Source organism: Pinus tabuliformis, chromosome 5_2, assembly GCF_031772625.1.
Source record: "Pinus tabuliformis cultivar Carrire ecotype Pingquan chromosome 5_2, CPIR1, whole genome shotgun sequence".
Taxonomy (NCBI): Eukaryota; Viridiplantae; Streptophyta; class Pinopsida; order Pinales; family Pinaceae; genus Pinus; species Pinus tabuliformis.
Window position 1 is genome coordinate 615,298,688 of NC_142306.1, and position 23,444 is coordinate 615,322,131.

The 23,444-nt window shown below is 40.6% G+C and overlaps 1 protein-coding gene across 1 annotated transcript in view; it reads left to right on the plus strand.

Moving 5' to 3' along the window:
* Positions 1-240: 240 nt before the first annotated feature.
* LOC149160526 (putative CRM domain-containing protein At3g25440, chloroplastic) overlaps positions 241-23,444 on the plus strand; it is a 98,882-nt gene continuing 75,678 nt past the window's right edge. Inside the window, exons 1-2 of the mRNA XM_089436716.1 lie at positions 241-557; positions 647-950. Of these exons, the coding sequence (XP_089292842.1) occupies positions 484-557; positions 647-950 (378 nt within the window). The 5' untranslated portion in view covers positions 241-483. The remainder of the gene's footprint in view (positions 558-646; positions 951-23,444) is intronic.

Here is a 23,444-nt window from a genome sequence, read left to right on the forward strand (position 1 = left end):
GGGGTTTATCGAGAAGCTGGGAGCATTTATTATGACGCTTCATAGAGAAAGGACCGAATACATCAAGCAGATGAAGAAGCAATATGTCCTATAAACTATCTTTAGCCTCACGCATGTTAAAATGATTTTTTTTTTTTTCTTCCTTCCTTTCATTTTCCACCCTAAAAAATCTATTCAAAATAATCATGTGGTCAAACGGTTTGAAATAAAAAAAACCAGATTATGATTAAAAATGACTTCCCAGTGAAATTGTCACTTCGCTGAAGAATGCGAAAAAAATCAGTGCTTTGCCAGAATCTCCGCAAGACGAAGACAACTACGCCCTGTTACTATTTTAACTTCGTATAAATTCCACCCAAGCAAGGTGTCGAGCAAAAAGGAGGCTTCCCACTGTTGGGCGCATATATGTGACTCCGCGGCCACTGAAAGTCTCAGTTCTTTGCTTGGTTTTGGCCTTTAAATGAATATTACCGTGCTTATGCGATGTGGGTATTCAGTTTTTTGTTAAAGAGTACCTCCATAGTCTTAAATCGAGCACCCCGTCTCGGAACCGTTAGGTAATGTATTAACCTCTAGGCAATGTATTAAATCTATGGGATTTTTGCCTTTGTTCTGTAATAACAAACGCTGACCATGGAGTTTACAGGTGGGTTTCATCCCTGCAGCAACAATATCAATACCATCGATTCCTTTTAGGTTCAACTTCGAGGCCGCAATTACCGCTGTGGTCATCAAGTTCTGTTAAATTCTTCAGCAGCGACACTGCCAATGGGCTGTTACAATGGGAAGGCGCTCCCAAATTTGAGGTAGACAAATCCAGTGAGGACAAGAATAAGAGGAGAAATAAACCAAGAGCGAAATTGTTGATCGGAAAGATTAAGAAGAAGAACAACAAGAAGAAGATAAAGTTTCCAAATGCAGAAGCTAGAATCAAATTCAAGATTGAAAAGGTTGGTGCATTTATATTATTGTTTTTGTTTCTCCAATTCTTCAATATATTGAAATCTCGTTTTGATCATAACTGGTAGCCTGAAACTCCCCACTGTGTGCTTCATAAAATAAAAATAAAAATTGCAACAGCCCTTTTTAATATCAATTTATGAAAAAATGCTTGTTTACTGGAAAAATTTGCTTGTTTCTTGTATTGTATTTGAGTGACAGTGACACTGGGTTCATTTCAACCATTACCATTACATCCCTCTGTTTCACTCCGAACTAGGCTGAGCCTAGGCCAGCCGGCCCCAAATGGAACCGTATAAGTACCTCATGAACTTACATAACACTTCAATTGATCGCTAATTGAGCTTGCCTGGCCTGTTCGTATATCCTTCTTAAAGCCGTATCTATGATTTATTTGTACATATAAATGTTCGATACCAGTTTCTTTTCGGAAAAGAAATGTCCCATCATTCACACATATCATATTACATTGAAGGCTGTAAAGAGTTTCCAAAAGGATTTTTTTTTGGTTTCCAATAATCCTAAGTTGTCCTGGTGGCATTTCTTAAAGGATCTAACGAAGTAACCCAAAAGTTGGGGGATGGCGAATTGGTCCACCCTTGCAATTCATACCCCGCTCGGTGCCTAAATTGAGACGAGTTGACACAGCTTGGCAAAAACTTGCCTTTGGCCAGTGAAACTCCCATATCGTGAGTTTGTTTTACTGAGATTTGTATTATACTCAAATATTGGTACATATACCATCAGAATCGATGCATATTGCATCCACCAGATATGTAATAGTCCAATTAGTAACCACATACAGTCCCAAATTAAAAAACCAGAAACAACACCAGGGATATGAAGTAAAACTAAAATATAAAAACCATCCATCATGTGCACATCCTGAACAAAAAGAAACTGTCCTCAGAATGTGCAAAAAGAGATAACAGACAGTAAAAACAGGGGATTAATACTGAAGATTCAGCATCCTATAAAATCTATCCTGGAAGGAGAAAACCAGTGTCAAGGGTGGTGCTGCCCACCAATATCTCAATATGCATCCCATCCTGCTGAGCCTGTATGCCCTTCTTGGACATCTTGTCAGCGTTTTAATTGAATTCTCTGCCAATACGCTGAATAGATATGTGCCTGAAAGACCTCCAGAGAATCATGATTTGTTTGAGCCAGCCTTGGAGATGCGGTTTCGTGATACTCGTGATGCCCCGAACATGGTTGATAATAGACTGTGAATCCCCATAAATATGGATGGAGGGAATGCACAAGAAAGATACAAACCAAAGGAGTCCCCACAAAGCCATGGCCTCTGCTTTCATGTTAGCACCACTGCCAGCCCCCCAGTGTACCCAGCATTCCTGTTCCAATGAGATGACGATCCAGAAACCACATCCACATCTGCCCCCTTGAGCGGCACCATCAAAAAAACCGGCCGGACATAGAATCCCGGGGCCAGCCTTCGGGATAGAAGGCCGATTAGGTCTAATAGGAGTGGACAAGATAGGAGTAGACCACCCCAGAATGCGATTAACCACCAGTGTTATGTCCCCCATCAATCCTTCAAAAATAATAAGATTCCGCCATCTCTAGATTTCCCAAAAGTATGAGAGAGGAATGAGATGCCACTGGGGAGATTTTTGACTCCACCAAGACAGGTAGTCCGAGATAGTGTCAAATGGAGTCAATGGGAAATTAAATCGGCCAGATAACTCTGTCCAGATCTGCTTTGAGATAGGGCATCTTAGAAACAAATGAACATTATCTTCCGCCTCCTCCTTGCATAAAACGCATATACTAGGCCCCTGCCAATTCCTCTTCTGTAGATTATCCCATGTTAAATTTTAGTTTTTCCAGACTAGCTAGACAAATAAATTGATTTTGATAGGCAACTTAGTTTTCCAGAACTTAAAAACCCAGCATACCTCATTTATATTATGATTGTAATGGTATATGGTTTTGTAGCAGTCCTCCACACATATATCCCCGTGCTTCATCTCCCCTTGCCATCCTATCTGGTCGCTCTCCTTCCCCCTACAACTGCTAGTCAAGCGCATATCTCTTCTGATAAGTTCCCATTCTAATGCTTCCGGACCCCTAAGGCCCATCTCCCCCGCCTCCTTCCAGATTAGGATATTCCCATCCCAGCTTCTGATGGCCTGGTTCCAGAAAAATATCCCGAGCCATTAATGCAGTGAATGAGCCTCTCTGAAATGTGAATTTCCGGTCTCACTCCCAATATGCGATCTGGGCCAATGAGTATCTTATTCCCAAGGCCAAAAGACCAACAAATCCTCTGCAGGAACCAGTGCTGGATTTTGTTCAGGCTGAGCCATATGGCCGATCCCATATGTACACCAATAAGCTCTCGACGCATCCAGTATGTAATTTTTTTACCTTTGAGGTATTTAATTCTGATGATGTCCGCCCAGATGCCATTCTCGAAAATGCCATGCCACAAGGTTTTGATTAGCAAGGCCCATCCGAAACGCCTCAGGTCCATAATACCCCATCCCCCCATGACTTTGGGTAGCAATGGAGGCCAGTGTAGTCAAATGGTATTTATTCCTGGTACCCGAACCAGACCAAATGAACTTAGCCATGATTCTGTTGAGTTTCGAGATGATAGTACTTGGAAGACAGTAGAGATGCGCCCAGTAAACCGCCAACTGGGTAATGATAGACTGAGTAAGAGTGAGCTGACCACCCAGAGAAAGACATCTATGCTCCCACCTCGAGATCTTGCTGAAGAAACGATCCACCAACCACATCCAATCATTAATCCTGTCGTTATTGGGTTTGATATGAAAACCCAGATATTTCATACCCCCCTCTATACTTTTAGCTTCCACGCCAAATAACGATTTGATATAGGTGATGTCCTCCTCGTGACCCCAACCATATATAATTAAGGATTTCTGTTGATTCATAAAAAGGCTCGTGGCATTTCCAAACTTGAAGAAAATGTGGTAAAGCGCCAGCCATGCAAATCTAGTAATCATGCCCATAATAAGAACATCATCCACAAAAAAATTGTGCGAGATCTTAATGTTCTGTCCCAAACTGAGAGCCTGAAATTCTCCCTTATCAACAGTCTGTTTAATATGCAAACTAAGTCCCTCCATGGCCAAGATAAATAATAAAGGAGATAGAGAACATCCTTGTGTCAATCCTCGGCCCACACCAAAATACCTTGTGGGATAGCCATTGATGATCACAACATATCTAACATTTGAAACACATGCCATGATCCATTCAATGTTCTTGGGGTGTAGTCCAATTTTATGCAAGACCAACCGTAGATAGCCCCAGTCAAGGCAGTCGTATGATTTCTGCAAGTCAACCTTCATGACTGCGGCATTCATCTTTTTTGTATGTATGGAATGTAGGCACTCCTGTGCGGTAGCCACTGCATCATGTATCTGTCTATCATGCAGAGAGCCAAATTGCTCGGGTGATATATATTTTGACAAAATATGCTTGATCCTGGGAGCAATAATCTTGGAAATTAATTTATATATGAGATTGCACAGAGAAATGGGTCAATAGTCCAGGAAAGACCAAGTGAGCTGCCTCTTGGGGATGAGCGAGATATATGTAGAATTGATGTGCGGGTGTATAAATCCCTGTAGTTGAGATTCCTCGACCATCGCCAGTAAATCAACATACATAATATCGAACAAATGAATAAATAGCTCGATGGTCCACCCGTTCGGTCCTGGGTATTTGTCCCTTTTAAAAGATCTAAGTACCTCCTGTACTTCTTCCTTTGTGACACACTTGTATAGTGCATCGTTTGAGTCACCGTCAAACAAAGTGGGGTATAAACCCACACCCCAGATCTGGTCCTCAATGCAATCAACCTCCTTGCTCTTGTATGCCCTTTCGAAAAAGTTAACTACCTCCCTTTGAATGTCCTGTAGAGTCTGAATCAGGTTCCCATCAGAGTCCTTCATATCCCAGATGGTGTTAATCTTCCTTCTGTGGCTCGCATATCTATGGAAGAATTTTGCATTCCTATCCCCCTTTTGTATCCATAGTGCCCTACTTTTTAAGTGCCACGTGACCTCCTGGATGTGCAACAGTGACAATCTTTTTTCTTCTAGCAACCTGATGGATGTCAACAGATCCCGGGAAGGGTGCCCCCTTTGCAGTTGCAGGCCTAGTCTATCCAATTCGTTCGAGATGTCCTTGAGGTCTTTGTTCATTTGATTTTTCTTTTTCTGCTCCCATCTTTTTCCACCACCTTAAGGGCATGTAATTTCTCCATAATCACCTCCATAGGAGATGCCTCCTTTGCCCGATATTGTGACCAAAATTCCCTTACAAGTATGTCAAAATCCGGGTCCTCTAGTCGCACCCGGTTAAATTTAAATGGCACTCCCATTCTAAGGTCATCCCTATTGCACTTCAAGATAATGGGCTTGTGGTCAGATATAAAAGAGTTGATGATCCCTGAGTGGATCAAACCCAATCTATCAATCAGATGCTCATGTAATAGAAATCTATCCAGCCTCTTAGCAACATGCATGTCACCCGTCCTGCCATTATCCCATGTAGGAGCCAGTTGAGGAGGGCGAATGTCCACCAGATTGTAGTCTCCGATGATATCTTTGAGTCGGTTCGCAATAAGATCTAATCTGCATGTCCTCCCCCATATCTCATCTAGTCCAATTGTGAGATTAAGATCCCTCGCCAATAAGAGAGAGTCCAGTTTGAAAGTTTGACTCCCAATTACTTGCGAACCAAATTCTTACTTTCGAGTAACTTGCAAGCTTTTAACTCTTGACAAGTTTGACGTGGTGAGCCAAAGTCAAAGACTTGCATTGCCACAAAAATATAGGAAAATACATAAGAGGGTCACTCAAGTTGGCTGAATTTTTTGCTGCGTAGGAGTTGTACTCATTCTCCAGGGCTTGCCAAGTTGTTCTTGAGCCAAGTTTGGCTACTATGGCCTTTGCGTGCCCTGAAGAGAGGGCAAGCGCTACCCAGGTTCATTGACCTAGCTAAGATCTAGCTATTTAAGGCATGTAGAGGTTAGACTGATGCTTTTTACCCTTCACTTTGCAGTACTCAGATTTTAACGCCTAGCAAATCTTGAGCCATGTGGGTTGAGTTTGAAACACATCACAATGTAAATGATCTAAATAGCTTGTGCATAGTCCTAGTGTAGAGCCAAAGACCAATGCCTACCTAGAGAATGATTAGGTCTAGACTTATTAGCATTTTTTTAAAGATGTTTACCTAGTTTGACATGTCAAGTCTTGTTACCACTTTTATGACAGAGTGGAAAATATGGTAAAATGTAAATTGCAAATGTTGAAGACATGCTAGGAGCACAAGATGGCAATGATCTAGCAAGAGGAGAAAATAATGGGACAAATGAAACATCGATACATGGATGACCTTCTGTGCAAATGATTGTCTTAATTAGTGGAGCTTTTATGCCATCATCCACTTGTGTGTGGTAGTGGGCAAATGAGACAAAGGTACATGAATGATTATTGCACCCATGATTACTTTAGTTACTGGAGCTTTCAACATGTGTGTGGTATAGTGGGCGAGCGAGACAAAATTATGAACAACTTTTGTGTACATAATTGCTTAATCAGGTGGATCTCTCATGTCATCACTCTTCACTCACACAACACCCATATTTATCATAGGCTTTGATTGAGGGAAGTGGGTGAATCTCTCATGTTATTATTTACAATGGATTCTTTTCCTTCTTTTCCTTTAAGTAGGGGATCTCTCCCATCGCTCTTCACTCATGCTACACCCATATTTATCATATGCTTTGGCCAAGGTAAGTCATGGGGATATGCTATGTTGATTCATTGCTCTGTAGAGAGAAGATAAGTTAAGATAATTTTATTAATGTCCAATACTTGACTAGAAAGTAACCCATGTTGTTAATGATTTGTAAGAGAGCCAAGCATTGGCAAAATTTGCTAATGGTTACCTTGACTGAGAAAATTAGGATGGTTGTGGCACTATCGTAGGTGTCACAAAGAGATATCTATTGTTAGTTTTTGGTAGCAGCAAACATGTGCTCTAGTCTCTATGGTGTCTATGAGGCTAAGGAACATATTTTCTCCAATACCTAGAAAAGGTTTCGCGAGAAACACCTCAATTAGATTAATTAGGTAATTATTAAATATTTTCCTAAGTCAAACTTAGGAATACTGGTAAATTAAATCAGATTAATTGAGAAAAATTGATTTTGCTCTAGAGACTTCCAGAAAAGTCACTTGATGGGATCAAGATGATCTTAGCCATTGCTTGTGATTAGATTGTGGTCGTTGGTTGCTCAATGAGAGATTATAGAGCAATTCGACGAGGTTTGGAGAGACAACAATTCAAGTAGTTTGACTTACCTAGTCGCAGTGATTAGCAAGGCCAAAGTTGAAGTAGAGGGAGATACTAACAGCGGGGTTTCGGTAGAGAGATTGGGGAGAGAATTTTCAGAGGAATTCTCCATAGTGATTCCAACATTCCACTGACAAGAAGGGAGGCCAAATTTATCTATAGAGATGCCGTACTAGGCAGTGTGAATTAGCCGGTGTGCCGATCCGGGTAGCAGATCGATTTCCAGTTACTGGAGACAGGTGCCGGGAAAGTGCAAGTTGTTTAGTCGAGTTGCAGGCAGACGAAGGGGTTGCAGGAATGATTTCCTTGTAGTTGTACGAGGTCCATTTAAGCTGTACGCATTTCCAGTTGCCAGTGCAAGTTGTAGGCAGGAATGCAAATTGCACTCAGTAGGCTTTATTTTGCAGAGGAAACGTTGGGTTTCTAGATTGATTTGCCAGTGGAGAAAATTGTATGTTGGAGTTTTGCCAGTGAAAGGCAAGCAATTGTTACATTTCTCAATTTCGCTGAAGATTTAATAATAATGTAAGCCCTCATTTGCTGAATTGGTTTTCCCCACATTGGGGTTTTTCTAGGGACTATTGTCCAAAAATACCAGTTTCGAATTTTATGTGTGTGCATTATTTTCTCAATTTCTGTATTTTATTTGTGAAGATTGCAGTGGTGAATTGATCATTATTTTCCATAATAAGTTCTGAAGACAAATAAAATGCTTAAGTTAGAAGATTAATTTCCGGTTGTTGCAATTAAGGAAACTTCACATCTATGTCTTGGAACTGTTACTCCTCTTTCAATAGGGGTACTTATATATTCATTGCAACATTCTTAAACACCATTCTAAGCCCAAGGTCACAAGTCAAATCCATGTAACAACAATGTGAGGCTCTATAGGCATCTTAGACCTTGTGTCATGTTGAGTCAGTTTGTTTTTTGTCGGGCCATGGGCAGTCCCTTTGAGTTCATCTCGGGTTCCTTTCATTGTGGATATGATTGGAGGTCATTGGGTGTGCTTATATGTGGACTCATGGTTTTAGAGGAGCCTTCCTTTTGTAGGGGTGATCACTAATGTAGGGGCCAGTCCAAACCATGTCAGGTGCACCTATGTCTTTCCACATGGTTATGAGTCTACTGAGTCTGTAAGTGTCTTTGGCTTTGACGTCGTATCCCTTAGATGTTCCTTAGATATGGTAGTTTTATAGTTAGTGATGTTTTAAGTTTTAACACTTCCCAAGGTAGTTCACGCTTTCCAATGCAAAGTGGTGAAAAAGTCAACAAGGTCCTAGATTGCACAACACAGTGAGAGGATAACATGCCACATGGATTTGTTCCATTTGGATGAGAAATTTTCGTGTTATGGTTGGTCAAAGGCAATCAATATGGATGCACAACTTTCCAAGGGCATAACAGGTGGAATGTTGCATCATTTTCGACATGCATTATGTCCAAAGTTATCTATTCGTTGAGAGGAACAAAACCCATGTCTCAGAGAATTTTTTTCCTTAAGGGCATTGGAGATCCAAGGTTTAACAAGTTTTCAAAGGGTTTGGCCAAGCTTATGTGGCAACACTTTGGATTTTTTCAGGTGATAGAGCATATGATGTGACACTAGGTGGCAAGGAGAGAAAAATAACATGGAAAGCTTGGCCAAGTAGACTAGGGCATTGGAGATATGGATGAGGTGGCCAAATTGACTCATTAATGCATGAAAAGTCAAGTAAAATAAGAAAACAGATATTAAAAGGGTCAACCTAGTTGTTGAAGGTTTATTATTTCCTAAAAGATGCCTTTGTGGACAAAATGTAGCCATTGAAGGTCAAATTAATAGTCATATCTTATGGAGCAAATTACCAAGGATGATGACCTTCATTCCCAAGACAAGTCGAGTTGTTCAAATGGAACATTAGAGGCTTTGAGGTGGACATTAGAAGAGAGATAAGCACTATTCTTCACGGTTTTGACCTCTGACATTTTCCTTATGGAACATTAGAACCTTTGGAAGTGTTGAAGACAATTCGACCCACTTAGTGGGAGAACTCAATGTATACAGTGTAATACAATATTTCTTTTGATGAGTTGACTTAGTCTTCAAACTCATTGTGGATGACATGTTGAAGGTTGGTCCCTGGGAGGAAATCCTCTTTGAGGAATTCGTCTTCAAGAGTGTTGACATGCTTCTTCTCGGCTTTGAGCTCTTTGATAACCCCGATCACTTCATTTTGAAATTCAACCTCAGTAATTTCTTCTTCTTCGTCTCCTTCTTCGTCAGGTGCCTCTTGCTTATTGTGCTTGGCCATAAACAATACTCTTCCATTGAATTCTTCTTTGTTATCACTGTCTTCTTTGGATGAGGAACTATCTTCTTTGGAGAAGAAACTTTTCTTAAACCATTTCTTCTTGCCTTGCTTGTTGAACTTCTTAGGACTTTTCTTCCCTTTCGTAACACCCTCATTTTTGTGAGGACATTTGGCTGCAAAATGCCCAACCTCACCACAATCAAAACATATTAATGGAAGTTTACCTTTGAATTTTCCCGTACCTATTCTCATTTTCCGCGTGAAGTAGGCAAATTCTTTATCTGAGAATTCTTCTTCATCTTCTTCCTTTTCCTCATCCTTACAATTGCAAGTTTTTGCTTTCGGAGTCTGCTTGTCCTTACTAAGTGAGATGTGCCATCCTCTTCTTCAATCCTCATTTCATATGCCGTAAGAATTCCATGCAATTCATCTATGTTGAGATTGGTCAGATTCGATCTATCTTCCAAGACAGATACCTTAGGGTTAAATCTTGCTGGCAAGGTTCTGAGGATCTTTCGGACAACAATTTTCGTTTCAACAGGTTCTCCCAAACCTTCCAATGTATTTGTTGTTTCATCAACATGTTGAAAGTATGCAACAATATCTTCATCTTCCCTCATTTTGAGTTGCTCAAATTTTGCCCTGAAAATTTGAAGCTTTGCTTCTTTCACCTTTGAGTCACCTGCATATATATTTTCAAGCTTGCCCCATACCTCTTTAGCAGTTTTGCAACTCAATACCTTAAGATAAACAGATTTGATAAGCCCACTGATAATAAGATCTTTAGCCTTTGCATCATATACCATATTTTTCTTACCTTGTTCATCCTAGGTCGGTGTGAAGCCTTTGTCAACGATTTCCCATACTTCGTATCCTTGCGCCAACAAATGAACCTGCATTTTTCCACTCCAAAGTGCATAGTTATTTTCATTGAATAAAGGAACTCTATTCTTAGTATACTCCATGATCTCCTTCCACTTGTTAGACTGCTATTGAAGGAACCAAGCTCTGATACCAGTTGTTGAAAATATTGAGAGGAGGGGGTGAATCAACATTCCTTAGCAATTGGCACTTTTAAATCTTTTCAGAGCATTAGTTAACCTTCAATTATTATTAATGTTTATGCAGTGATAACAGTAAATAAACGAACACATTAGGCACAAGAATTTTAGGTGGAAAACCCCCTCCGGGTGAAAAACCACCGAACATTTTTCTAATAAATTCTTTAATCTTCAACCCCAACTAAAATGAAAACAACAACTTCCTAGAATTCTAGAAAAGCATTCTTCTCTAGCTCCCACTGTAAGGACACCCGAACGCCCTGGTTTCTTCAGTAATCAACTTAATGGATGCCTCAACACCCCAGCGAGCCACAACTCGCCCTAGCACCACCCTACCACCCTGAAGTTTTCACAGGCCCCAATCTGTAGGTGACTTCATGCACCTGCCTAGCACCTCCCTACCACCCTATAATAACTGAAATAAGACACAATTGTGGATTCCCAAACCAGGGACAACGATCCACGATATAATAAGGTGTACAATGATTTTCGTGTACTTGGCCAAATACCCAATCACTCAATGACCTGCAACCCAACCATGACATCATCCCAACAGTGACTCCTATACCTACCAACACTGCATCTTCGACTCTAGGCAGAACGACTCTTTTACAATCTTTACAATGATGACTCTTTTACAACTTTACAATGACGACTCTTTTACAATGATGACTCTTTTATAAATGACTCTTTTACAACTTTACAATGATGAATCTTGGCCTTAACAATACTTCACGATATCTGGATGGTTATCATGTCTTCAAGGATGTCCCGCTGCAATCCTTCCTTTGATTTGATACGTCTGCTCTTGAATTCTTGCTTGATGGTGTACTTGAATCTTATTCTACCTGCATGCAAAATTTTCCCGGTGAAACCAATCCCAAAACAAAACAAAATACCCTTCAACTTACCTCTGCCTGCAAAATACATGTAAGTGCATAATAATGAATAAATACAAATTAAAATTACAATGCGTACCTGAAGTGTGCTTGTCACTTTTGTTGTTGACTTGTTGCAGCAGTAGACAAAGACTCCCACTCTTGATATAGGCATGGACTCTATGCAAGACTATATCCAAAACTGACCTAAAGATATATACAATAAAAATTGATGACATACCCTAGACTTGTGATGGACCAAGTTCTAAGTACAACAACAGAGACCATTCTATCAACTATGACAAGACAAGTAACATGAAATTACAACATCATATAGATTTAGCAGACTTGGTGTAGCATCAAGAATATGTAGCATCAAATGTGTAGTATCAAGAATAGGACATCTGAAATGTGGTATCAAAACTAATTGTGACATATAGAGACATAGAGATATAACTGAGACCTTGTATATACTTATGTTGTCCTGCAAAAACATATGTTAGAGATGATACTCAAAATTCAAATGTAAACACTAATCATACATACCTTGCTATAGGAGACTTACCCTTGACTGTTGATGTGTGGTCCTTACTATAGTGATCCTTGAATGCATGCTTTTTCTTGCCTTCTAGGAGCTCAATATTGAATTTGTTGTATCTATGTAATTTCGGATCTTCGGGGTTTGAAATTTCGTCCTGTGGTAACCCTCTGAGTCCTCTTTCCAACCCCACAGGTCTGGTCAAGATTGGATTCTTCAAGAAAGAGTTGTGCCCAATCTCCCACAATGACCTTATTATAGACTGGTTCAGTAGAGCGAACTTGTACGAAGTTCCATGTTTCACTGTTGCGACCTTCGACCCTGAAAGCGATACTGAACAAACTATAGTCCACCCTTTTCTGTCACTATTTACGAAATTTGAATCCAATGCTCAGAGAGAAAGTTATGACGATTTTCCCAACGTCACCTGTTTGACATGGAATTCGGGAGCCTGCAAAAACCCTAACTTCCTCAGATCATATCTATGAAAATATAGCGAACCAAGATCTGAAATTCGGTCACGAGGTTCATCAAGATTTCAGCTCAAATGGGTTTTAATTTAAGCTTCTGAAGCTTCACAGAAAAAAGTTATAGCGAAAATGCCACGATGACCTGTTTGAAGCCACAAAATCCCTACTAGAGGAGGATATGAGGGTCACTATTTATATGAATGTCTTGAGTTGAGAGGGTCCTCAATAAGTGAACGTTGGAGGGATTTTAGGAGCAAATTTTTTATTATTATTAATTATTGACTATTTAATGACCACAACCAATTGTGGGGTTTAGGTGTAAATCCATCGATAAGCAAAAGATCAACGGCGTAGGGAGGAAGGAACGAGGACCGTCCGATGGGATAGATCGACAGCCATCGATTGGTGGAAGAGCGCGCAAGTTAATTCGCGAGGAAATGGTTTCTCGAACCACAAGTGGTATTTCGGGTGGGGTCTAAGTGGTAACAAATATTTCGAGGAAGACCTCCGATTCCACTCTTCAAGCGACATGTAGCAGTAAGGAGGAGAGAGGAAACCGCTTTTCGGGCGGTTAATCCTCGTGCTACTTGTCCACCCAAAATTAGCATGGACCGTTGGATCCACGAAGGGTAGATCAACGGTGGAGGTTCAGTCGTGCAAGTGGTGTTGGCATTATGATTCAGGTGTTGTCCTTGATGGCAAACTCTTTCAGGTGGTAAATCAAGAAGGACGCAGGCAATTTGTTCAGCAAATGCGTCCCCGCAGGTATACCATACAGAACCCGCGTCCAGGGACGCTGGCCAGCCGTTCAGAAGGTGCGTCCGCCCAGTGCACACATTTCAAGGTAGAGAAAAGCTCGTGGGGGTTTCTTGTGTGGTATCTAGCCGACGGTTGTGTGTTTCTATGGTGTCGGCTCGTGGTATTGTTCCACGCTTTGGGGAGAAGCTTGCCTATATAAAGCAAAGGAGTTCATTTGGATTATGAATAATCTTGGTTGATCATCTCTTGGTGAGATCTAGTCCATATCTTTAAGGGTAAATCTTCTAATGGACTACGATCTATATGGCGCATGATCAGATCTGTGGATCTGAGTGTTTGGGTTGGTTCTGAAGTCCTCTTATCTTCTATATCTAAAGGGACGCAGATTCAGTGAAGGGAAAGTGCGCCGGGACGCAGTACAGTAAAGGATCAGGTGCGTCTCTGAAGCGAAAGACGCGGCGCGACTGTGGTATTGGGTGCGTCTCTGAAGCGAAAGACGCGGCGCGATAGTGTTGATGTGTGCGTCGGTCGCAGACAAGCAAAAAGGAACAGTGCGTCTGCACGCAGAACAGCATAAGGTATACTGCGTCCAGTCGCAGGCCACAGCAAGAAAATATGCGTCCCTGTCTTAAGATGATCTGTTAACTGTATATTTCTGTTCATAAGGTGTTCTGGGTTGTTTCTGTAATAACTGATCTGATATCTATAGTAGACTGTATCTGTTGTATACTTGTTGATCATTTGCTTCTTCATGAAAAGAAGTAGGGGATTGTAGCTCCCTTCCAGGAGAAGTCTGGAAAACGAGAAAGAGTTGTAGCTCTTTGCAGGTTGCAGCCTGCGTGCTGGTAAAGGACTGCACCAGTACAAAATCATTGTAAAAAGAATTTCTTGAAAGAAGATAGAGACATTATTGCAGCAGGTGGTTTTTCTCCCGCATTGGGTTTCCACCTTACATCTTGTGTTCTTCGGTGTGACTGTCTATTTTCTTTATTCATGCTCATTGTTTTATGGTACTGATATGCAAGAATATTTCAAAAGATCAAATAAGGAAGATTTGGTAAATTGCTAGATAATACTGATTCACCCCCCCTCTCAGTATTATTTCCAACAATTGGTATCAGAGCAGGTCCTTCAGAACAGCTTGATCGCTTGAAGGTAGATCGATCATCATGAGCAACTACGAGAGAGAAGCATCAATCAGGCCACCCGTCTTCGATGGAACAAACTTCAATTATTGGAAGGTAAGAGTTACTGCATATCTTCAATCTCTTGGTACAGAAGTTTGGAACATTGTAGAATCAGGCTATGCCTTTCCTTCAGTTACTCCTACAGATCCAGCTGAGAAAAAGCAATATGAAACAAATGCAAAAGCAGTCAGTACTCTATTAGGAAGTATATCTCAAACAGAGTTCATGAAGGTCATGCACTTCAAATCAGCAAAAGAGATATGGGACAAAATGATCACCAGCTATGAAGGAGATGAACAGGTAAAAGAAGCTAAACTTCAAACTCTCAGGATTCAATATGAGACTCTCAAGATGTATAATGATGAAAGTGTGGCTAATTATTTTCTTCGGGTAGATGAGATTGTTAATTGTATGAAAAATTTGGGTGAAGAAATAAAAGAGACTATAGTAGTTCAAAAGATTCTAAGATCTTTATCTCCCAAGTTTGAATCTAAAGTATCTGCAGTAGAAGAAAAGGAAAATCTCCGTGTTCTCACTATGTCTCAGCTGCATGGAATTCTAACTGCTTATGAAATGAGAAAGGGAGGGCCATCAGACAGAAGGGAAGCTGCTTTTAAAGCATCAGGCAAAGAAGATCACTATGAAGCAAGTCATGTTCCAGAAGAAGAAGAAGAAGAATCAAACTTTGTCAGAAATCTTCAAAGGGGTTCTGGAAGGTTCAGAGGTAAGCTACCTTTCAAATGTTTTGCTTGTGGAAGAGTAGGTCATTATGCTGCAAAATGCTCTTATAAGGATAAAGGAAAGGAACCAGTTAGATGGAACAAGAAACAGGGTACAAATAAGAAAAGCTACTACACCCATGAAGATAGCGATGGCTTATCAAACAGTGATGAAGATGAACAAGGTAACAAATATAGATTGTTAATGGCATTTGAAGATGATAATTATGAGGATGCTATAGATGTGGATAACCTTTATGATGAAATTACTAGACTCAAGAGATGTATAGAAGAAAAGAACATGATTATTGATACTCTACAATTTCAGATTGATGAAAAGGAAAAACATCTTGAAAAATTAGAAGGTGAAATTGTTGGTCTTAGAAAAGAAATTGAGAAAACAAAAACTATTAATCTCAAGTTTGTCAAAGGATCTGAAACGTTGAATGAGATTATCAGTGTGCAGCGGTCTCCACTAAATAAGACAGGTCTGGGCTACAATGGAGAAACTTCTCAAGCTTCCACTTCAAAAAGTTATCTTGATGCTGCAAGAAGAAATGAGCAAGAACACAAGGAAGATCATCAGGTAAAGCAGGGACAAACTTCAAACTATCAGGGGCAATCCAGCTTAAGGGTGAACAAAAGCCAGCCACAGGTAAAATCTTCTCAATTTGGTTCAAGAATAGATGAAAATAGAAATTACAATCAGTCGGCTGGTAGATTCAATAATCGCAGAAACTTCTTCAATGGACAATGCTTTTCTTGCCATAACTTTGGTCACAAAGCAGCCCAATGTGTTGCGTATAAAACAATCATGACTAGGGAAGCTCAAAAACAAAGAAGCATGACAGGGATTACAAAAAGGACCTATAACAATTTTTCAGCTCTTGAAAATGAAGTTGAATGCTCTATTTGCAATAATTTTGGACATGAAGATGTTGAATGCAGAAGCAGGTTTCCGAAAAAAAGGGTACAAGAACAAAAAAGGGAACAAACCTCAGGCACCAAAACATGGAAAATAAAGGAACCTCAAACAGAAAGATGTGGGATAGCATTCTATGCAGAAGGACAAGAAAATCTATGGTACATTGACAGTGGATGTTCAAAGCACATGACAGGTGATAAAGAAAAACTTGAATCTTATTCTAATTTAGAAAAGGGAAAGAAAGTCTCTTTTGGAAATGATACTCCTGCAACTATAAAAGGAAAAGGTATTGCTCCTTTAAAAGAAGATGTTAAGGCTGGAAATGTTTTGTTTGTTGATGGACTAAAGCATAATCTTCTAAGTGTAAGCCAGATGTGTGATCAAAGAACCGAGGTTATATTCAGATCAAATGGATGTCTTGTTCGTGATCTTGATACAGGTAAAACAGTTCTCAAAGGAAAAAGAACTTCAAATAATCTATACATTTTTGATGAAGAACAACAACAATGCTATCTAAGCAAGGATGAAGAGCACTGGTTATGGCATCGAAGGTTGGGACATCTAAGCTTCTCACAAATAAGGAAAGCTTGCAAATATCAGGCAGTTCGCGATCTTCCAGATATCAAAATTCCTGACAACACCATGTGCAGATCATGTCAGTTTGGAAAACAGACTAGAACTAACTTTCCAGAAAAAGAAGGATCAGCCAGCATGCCTCTTGAGCTAGTTCATACAGATGTATGTGGACCATTCAAAAAAAGAACACCTAGAGGAGAGGAATACTTGATATTATTTATTGACGATTTCTCCAGGTTTGTTTGGTTAGGACTTATGAAGCACAAAGATGAAGCTTTCGAAAAATTCAAATCCTTCAAAGCCTTGGCTGAAAATGAATCAGGTCACAAGATTAAGTGCCTCAGATCCGACAGAGGTGGAGAATTTACTTCAAATGAATTTTTCGATTTCTGTGATGAACATGGAATAAGAAGAGAATTTTCTACAGCTAGAACTCCTCAGCAAAATGGAGTAGTGGAAAGAATGAACAGAACAATCCAGCAAATGGCTCGTGCTATGCTTGATGAATCAGGAACTCCTGCAACCTTCTGGGGTGAAGCTGCACATGCGGCAGTTATTATTCTCAACAAGACAAATGTCCGAGTGAACAGCACTCAAACTCCTCATGAGCTCTGGAGTGGTAAAACTCCTTCGGTAAAGCACTTCAAAATCTTTGGGAGCAAATGCTATATCAAAAATACTGAGGAGCAGCTTGGCAAACTTGATCCTAGAGCAGATGAAGGAATTCTTCTTGGCTACTCTCCACATAGCAAAGCATACAAATGCTACAATAAAAGACTTGGCAGAATTGTTGAAAGCATTGATGTAGTGGTTGATGAGAAAGGATACATTCCTAGGCAAATACATCGTGAAGACATTGAAGAAGATGAAAGCTACCCTCAAAGACAGAATGATGAAGAAGAAGAACCGCAAGAACAATTTCAAGACGGACCTCACGAAGAAGCAGAAGAAAGAACAAGAATAGAAGAAAAGACTCCATCCAGATATGTTCAAAAGAACCATCCAGAATCTCAGATCATGGGACAAAAAGAAGCAGGTATACAAACTAGAAGAACAGTTGCAGAAGCTTCAAGTTATTTGGCATTACTCTCCTCTACTGAACCACAAAATGTGAAAGAAGCATGCAAAGATGAATGTTGGGTGAAAGCAATGGATGAAGAACTTGAGCAAATCGAAAAGAACAACACTTGGGAGCTGGTTCCTAGACCAAAGGATAAGAATGTTATCGGAACAAAATGGGTTTTCAAAAATAAATTGAATGAAAATGGAGAAGTAATTAGAAACAAAGCCAGACTTGTTTGTAAAGGGTATGCACAGCAAGAAGGAATAGACTTTGAAGAAACTTTTGCTCCTGTTGCAAGACTTGAGGCCATCCGAATGTTTCTTGCTCTCTCAAGTTGTCAGAACTTCAAAGTATTTCAAATGGATGTGAAATCAGCTTTTCTGAATGGAGATTTGGATGAAGAAGTGTACATTGAACAGCCAGATGGTTTCATTCTTGGAAACGATCCAAATCTTGTATGCCGATTAAAAAAGGCTCTCTATGGTCTCAAACAAGCTCCAAGGGCTTGGTACTACCGGTTGGACAAATATCTTCATCAACAAGGTTTTTCAAAAGGTTCAGCAGATAGCAATCTTTATATAAAAGTTGAAAATGACAAATTACTAATACTTGTTGTGTATGTAGATGACATTATTTTTGGCAGTAATGAAGAAGCTATGAGTCAAAGCTTTGCCTCAGTCATGCAGAAAGAATTTGAGATGTCCTTGCTAGGAGAACTGACATACTTCCTTGGTTTGCAAATCCAACAAAAGAAAGGAGGAATCCTTTTATCTCAAACCAAGTATCTCAAGCAGATTTTGAAGAAATATGGCATGGAAAATGCAAAACCAGTATGTACACCCATGGTTACAGGATGTAGACTCAGTGCAAATGACGAATCCGCAGCAGTTCATCAACCAACCTACAGATCTATGATTGGAAGTCTTCTATATTTGACAGGTACCCGACCAGACATCATGCATGCAGTTGGAATAGTTGGAAGGTTTCAGGCAAATCCAAAGGAGACTCATCTTCAAGCAGTAAAGAGAATCTTCAAATATCTTCAAGGGACTCAAAATTATGGCCTATGGTATCCTAGAGATACAGATCTCACTCTTCATGCTTATACAGATGCAGATTGGGCCGGAAGCGTGGATGACAGGAAAAGCACAAGTGGTGGTGCATTCTTTATGGGTCCCAGACTGGTATCTTGGTTCAGCAAGAAACAGAGTTCAATTGCCTTGTCTACAGCTGAAGCGGAATATGTTGCGGCTGCATCTTGTTGCACCCAACTTCTTTGGATGATGCAGACTTTGCAGGATTATCAAATCACTTGTACACCTCCTATTCCTATCTTATGTGACAACACAAGTGCAATCAGCATCTCAAAGAATCCGGTTATGCATTCAAAAACCAAGCACATACCAATCAAGTACCATTTTCTCCGGGAACAAGTACTTGAACAGAAGGTCAAGTTGGAGTATGTTCCTTCTAAGGAACAAGTTGCTGATATTTTCACCAAACCATTGCCCAGGGACACTTTTGAATACCTCAGGCAAAAGCTGGGGGTTGTTGATGCATCATCTCACTATTGATCATCTTCCTATTGATGGTATTGGCTCAGGGGGAGCACATAATGCATTGTTGGCATTATGGAGTAGGAGATCTTTGAAATAAGCTGCAATATGTCTCTGTCTCCTTCATGATGGATTTCTGGTTACAGATCTGGAGAAGCATGAGCATAGGGGGAGCATACCCTTTGCCCTTGATGTCAAAGGGGGAGAATGATGAAGCTGAATATTATGTGGAATGATGAAGCTGAAGATTATGTGGTTGCCATCAAGTCCAAAGGGGGAGTTTGTTGGCATTATGATTCAGGTGTTGTCCTTGATGGCAAACTCTTTCAGGTGGTAAATCAAGAAGGACGCAGGCAATTTGTTCAGCAAATGCGTCCCCGCAGGTATACCATACAGAACCCGCGTCCAGGGACGCTGGCCAGCCGTTCAGAAGGTGCGTCCGCCCAGTGCACACATTTCAAGGTAGAGAAAAGCTCGTGGGGGTTTCTTGTGTGGTATCTAGCCGACGGTTGTGTGTTTCTATGGTGTCGGCTCGTGGTATTGTTCCACGCTTTGGGGAGAAGCTTGCCTATATAAAGCAAAGGAGTTCATTTGGATTATGAATAATCTTGGTTGATCATCTCTTGGTGAGATCTAGTCCATATCTTTAAGGGTAAATCTTCTAATGGACTACGATCTATATGGCGCATGATCAGATCTGTGGATCTGAGTGTTTGGGTTGGTTCTGAAGTCCTCTTATCTTCTATATCTAAAGGGACGCAGATTCAGTGAAGGGAAAGTGCGCCGGGACGCAGTACAGTAAAGGATCAGGTGCGTCTCTGAAGCGAAAGACGCGGCGCGACTGTGGTATTGGGTGCGTCTCTGAAGCGAAAGACGCGGCGCGATAGTGTTGATGTGTGCGTCGGTCGCAGACAAGCAAAAAGGAACAGTGCGTCTGCACGCAGAACAGCATAAGGTATACTGCGTCCAGTCGCAGGCCACAGCAAGAAAATATGCGTCCCTGTCTTAAGATGATCTGTTAACTGTATATTTCTGTTCATAAGGTGTTCTGGGTTGTTTCTGTAATAACTGATCTGATATCTATAGTAGACTGTATCTGTTGTATACTTGTTGATCATTTGCTTCTTCATGAAAAGAAGTAGGGGGTTGTAGCTCCCTTCCAGGAGAAGTCTGGAAAACGAGAAAGAGTTGTAGCTCTTTGCAGGTTGCAGCCTGCGTGCTGGTAAAGGACTGCACCAGTACAAAATCATTGTAAAAAGAATTTCTTGAAAGAAGATAGAGACATTATTGCAGCAGGTGGTTTTTCTCCCGCATTGGGTTTCCACCTTACATCTTGTGTTCTTCGGTGTGACTGTCTATTTTCTTTATTCATGCTCATTGTTTTATGGTACTGATATGCAAGAATATTTCAAAAGATCAAATAAGGAAGATTTGGTAAATTGCTAGATAATACTGATTCACCCCCCCTCTCAGTATTATTTCCAACAAGTGGTTGATCGGCGATCGAAGGAAGGAGGAGGAGTTGGAATTGCGATTCGCCGATATGCCATTAAGCGATTCGACGATAGCCGTTCGATCGTTGAAAGAGGTGGATGGCAGATTTCAGGCTGATCGGAGATCGATGTTCGGTGAGCGCAGTGGGAGGGCGTTGAACCGGAAATGTGGACCTGCTGTTTTTTATGGTTGCGGATGTAATATATTTGAAGTCCGACCTTATGGTTTGTGGGTCGGGTTTTGTGGATTTCCTGTGCAATCCATATTTTTCGATAGAGTGAATGGTTCCAAGTTTTAAAGGTTTAAAGCCAATAACGCTTCCGATAGGTTATGTGGACCATTTTTTGGTAAACGAAAGGAATTTTGGTTTACCCTGTAACATATGTAATGTACTTGTTCTGTTAATAGAAGGCTCCATATTTACTTGACCAAAAAAAAAATGACCACAACCAATTGTGAGTGCCATGCCACAACCCCATAGGGTTTTAGCCCACTAATTGGGGTTATTAACTTCAAACACGAATATCTCTCAAACCGTGAAGAATTATGTGGCGTGCCATATATCAACGGAAACACCTTGACAAGTAGAATCTATCTAGAAGATCCTTGACTCAGAATAGAGTAAGTTGTCAAGTTAAAATGCCCATGCAAGATCGGGGTAGCCACTGGTGTTTCTTTGGTTGACATCAATGATAACCACTGATCAACACCGGCAACTGCTGATGCTTCTCTAGGATATTTCGATCTCCCTCTAATAGCCTTCCTCTTGACTTCGCTTGCCTTATCTTGAGTCTTAGGGCTACTAGGATGCCCTAAGAGACCTTTGCTTGCCTTCCCTTCTCTTATGCTTCCAAAATCGAACCACAAGAGATCCCAACGCAGAAACCCTAACTTCGATCTTCCCAAGAGAGATAGATAAGGCCTAGAAACACTTCGACTTCTTTGACTTCTTCTTCTTCTGCTTCTTCGCATAAGAGATGAGTGAGTGATTGAGTGATCTAAGTGGAGGACGAATTCCTTTATATATAGGCTTCTTCAAGGGTGGATGTGGCTCTTCATGTAGGCTGACTTGACAACTCATTAGTCCGACTTGATCTTGGAGGTATTTTGACACTTTAAAGACAAAATAATTTTTTCTTTACAATTTACAATGTGCCCATAAGGTCTTCAATATATGACAATGCCTCTTATACCTAGGACAAACCCTAGAAGTTCTCAATGGGTGCTTGACCTATAAAATAAAAGAACTTGAGCATGAAACCCATGCTCCAATAATAATAATAACTTCTTTTAATTTTATATTTACAAGAATACATTTCACACTTATGAAGACCGAACCTAGTTACACATTTTTCAACAGAGTATGGACAACATGCGAAATGAATTGTGACAGGGTCACCATTTAGGGGAGGATCCACCCCCAACGAACCATATCTAGAGGTTTATAGTTGCATCTATTGCACATATTTCACTAATGATGCAACAAATGAAAGAAACAACTTAAATCATCTGGCAAAGGAAGAGAGTTACAATAGATGAAGAAGTGTTTCTGAAAGGACAAAGCTTGGTGCAACCAGATCTGTCATTGCTTGGGGACAAGCAATGATGGGAAGGGGGGACTGTGTGAAAATTCCTAAACGGAATTCCTACTGCAGCAACTGATGATATTTCTCCTACTTGTTAGATTTACATGAACAAGTTATTTGTTAGAAACTGAACAAGAGAAAGATACAACACAAATGACACAATTGTTTTTGGACAAATGTCCTTGGAAAAATCCAATGCGGGAAAACCGGTGCAACAGATCTGAGGGTTTTTATTATTAAGCAGAAGTTATTTCTGAATACAACCTTTGGATGCCTTGCTGGCAATCTAGTACAGAGAATATCACTCGACAGAAGAAATTAGTGAGATTACCTCACTCTACACTGCAAGTCCCGGCTGATCCGACAACTGAGCCAACGAGTCCTCGATTACTTCTGCGCTACCCCTGTGTGGACCTTTGTCAGCCTCTAAGGCACTACGTCACCTCTGTTGGGAATCGATTTTCTCTCTGGAGCTGATTCCAACCCTCCCGGCTCAGAACGTCCAACTCTCCAGCAAATTCGGACCTCTACGTGGAAGGCTTTTGCGCTGTTCTACGTGGGCCCTTCCTGGCTCTGCGTCACCCTCTCTGCCTACCGCTGCCTCCTTTGTGTGTCTCTCTCCCTCTCTGCTGAGTATTCTTGGCTTTGGAGAAGACCCTCCAGCCAAAACTCTCTCTACCCCTCTCTGCGTGATCACCACGAAATCACTGCGCTGCCTCTAGCTTCAGCGATTCGATCTGACTGATCAACTCTTTGTCTGTTTTCCAAATGACCCTCAAGCCTCCTGAAATAATCTCCTCATTGACATTCAATGGCCCAGATTAGAAGCTAATCAATGGCTAAGATCATTTTTGCTTGATCCTCGTCTTCTTCTAGAAGTTACACCCATAGTTAGATTAATACTCATTAATTATTTTAATTTCCTAAGTTTAGACTTAGCATCCCATTAAAAATAATTAATTATTTTAGTAAAACTGTTTCCGAGTGGAATTTCCCAAAACACTTTTTGGGTTCT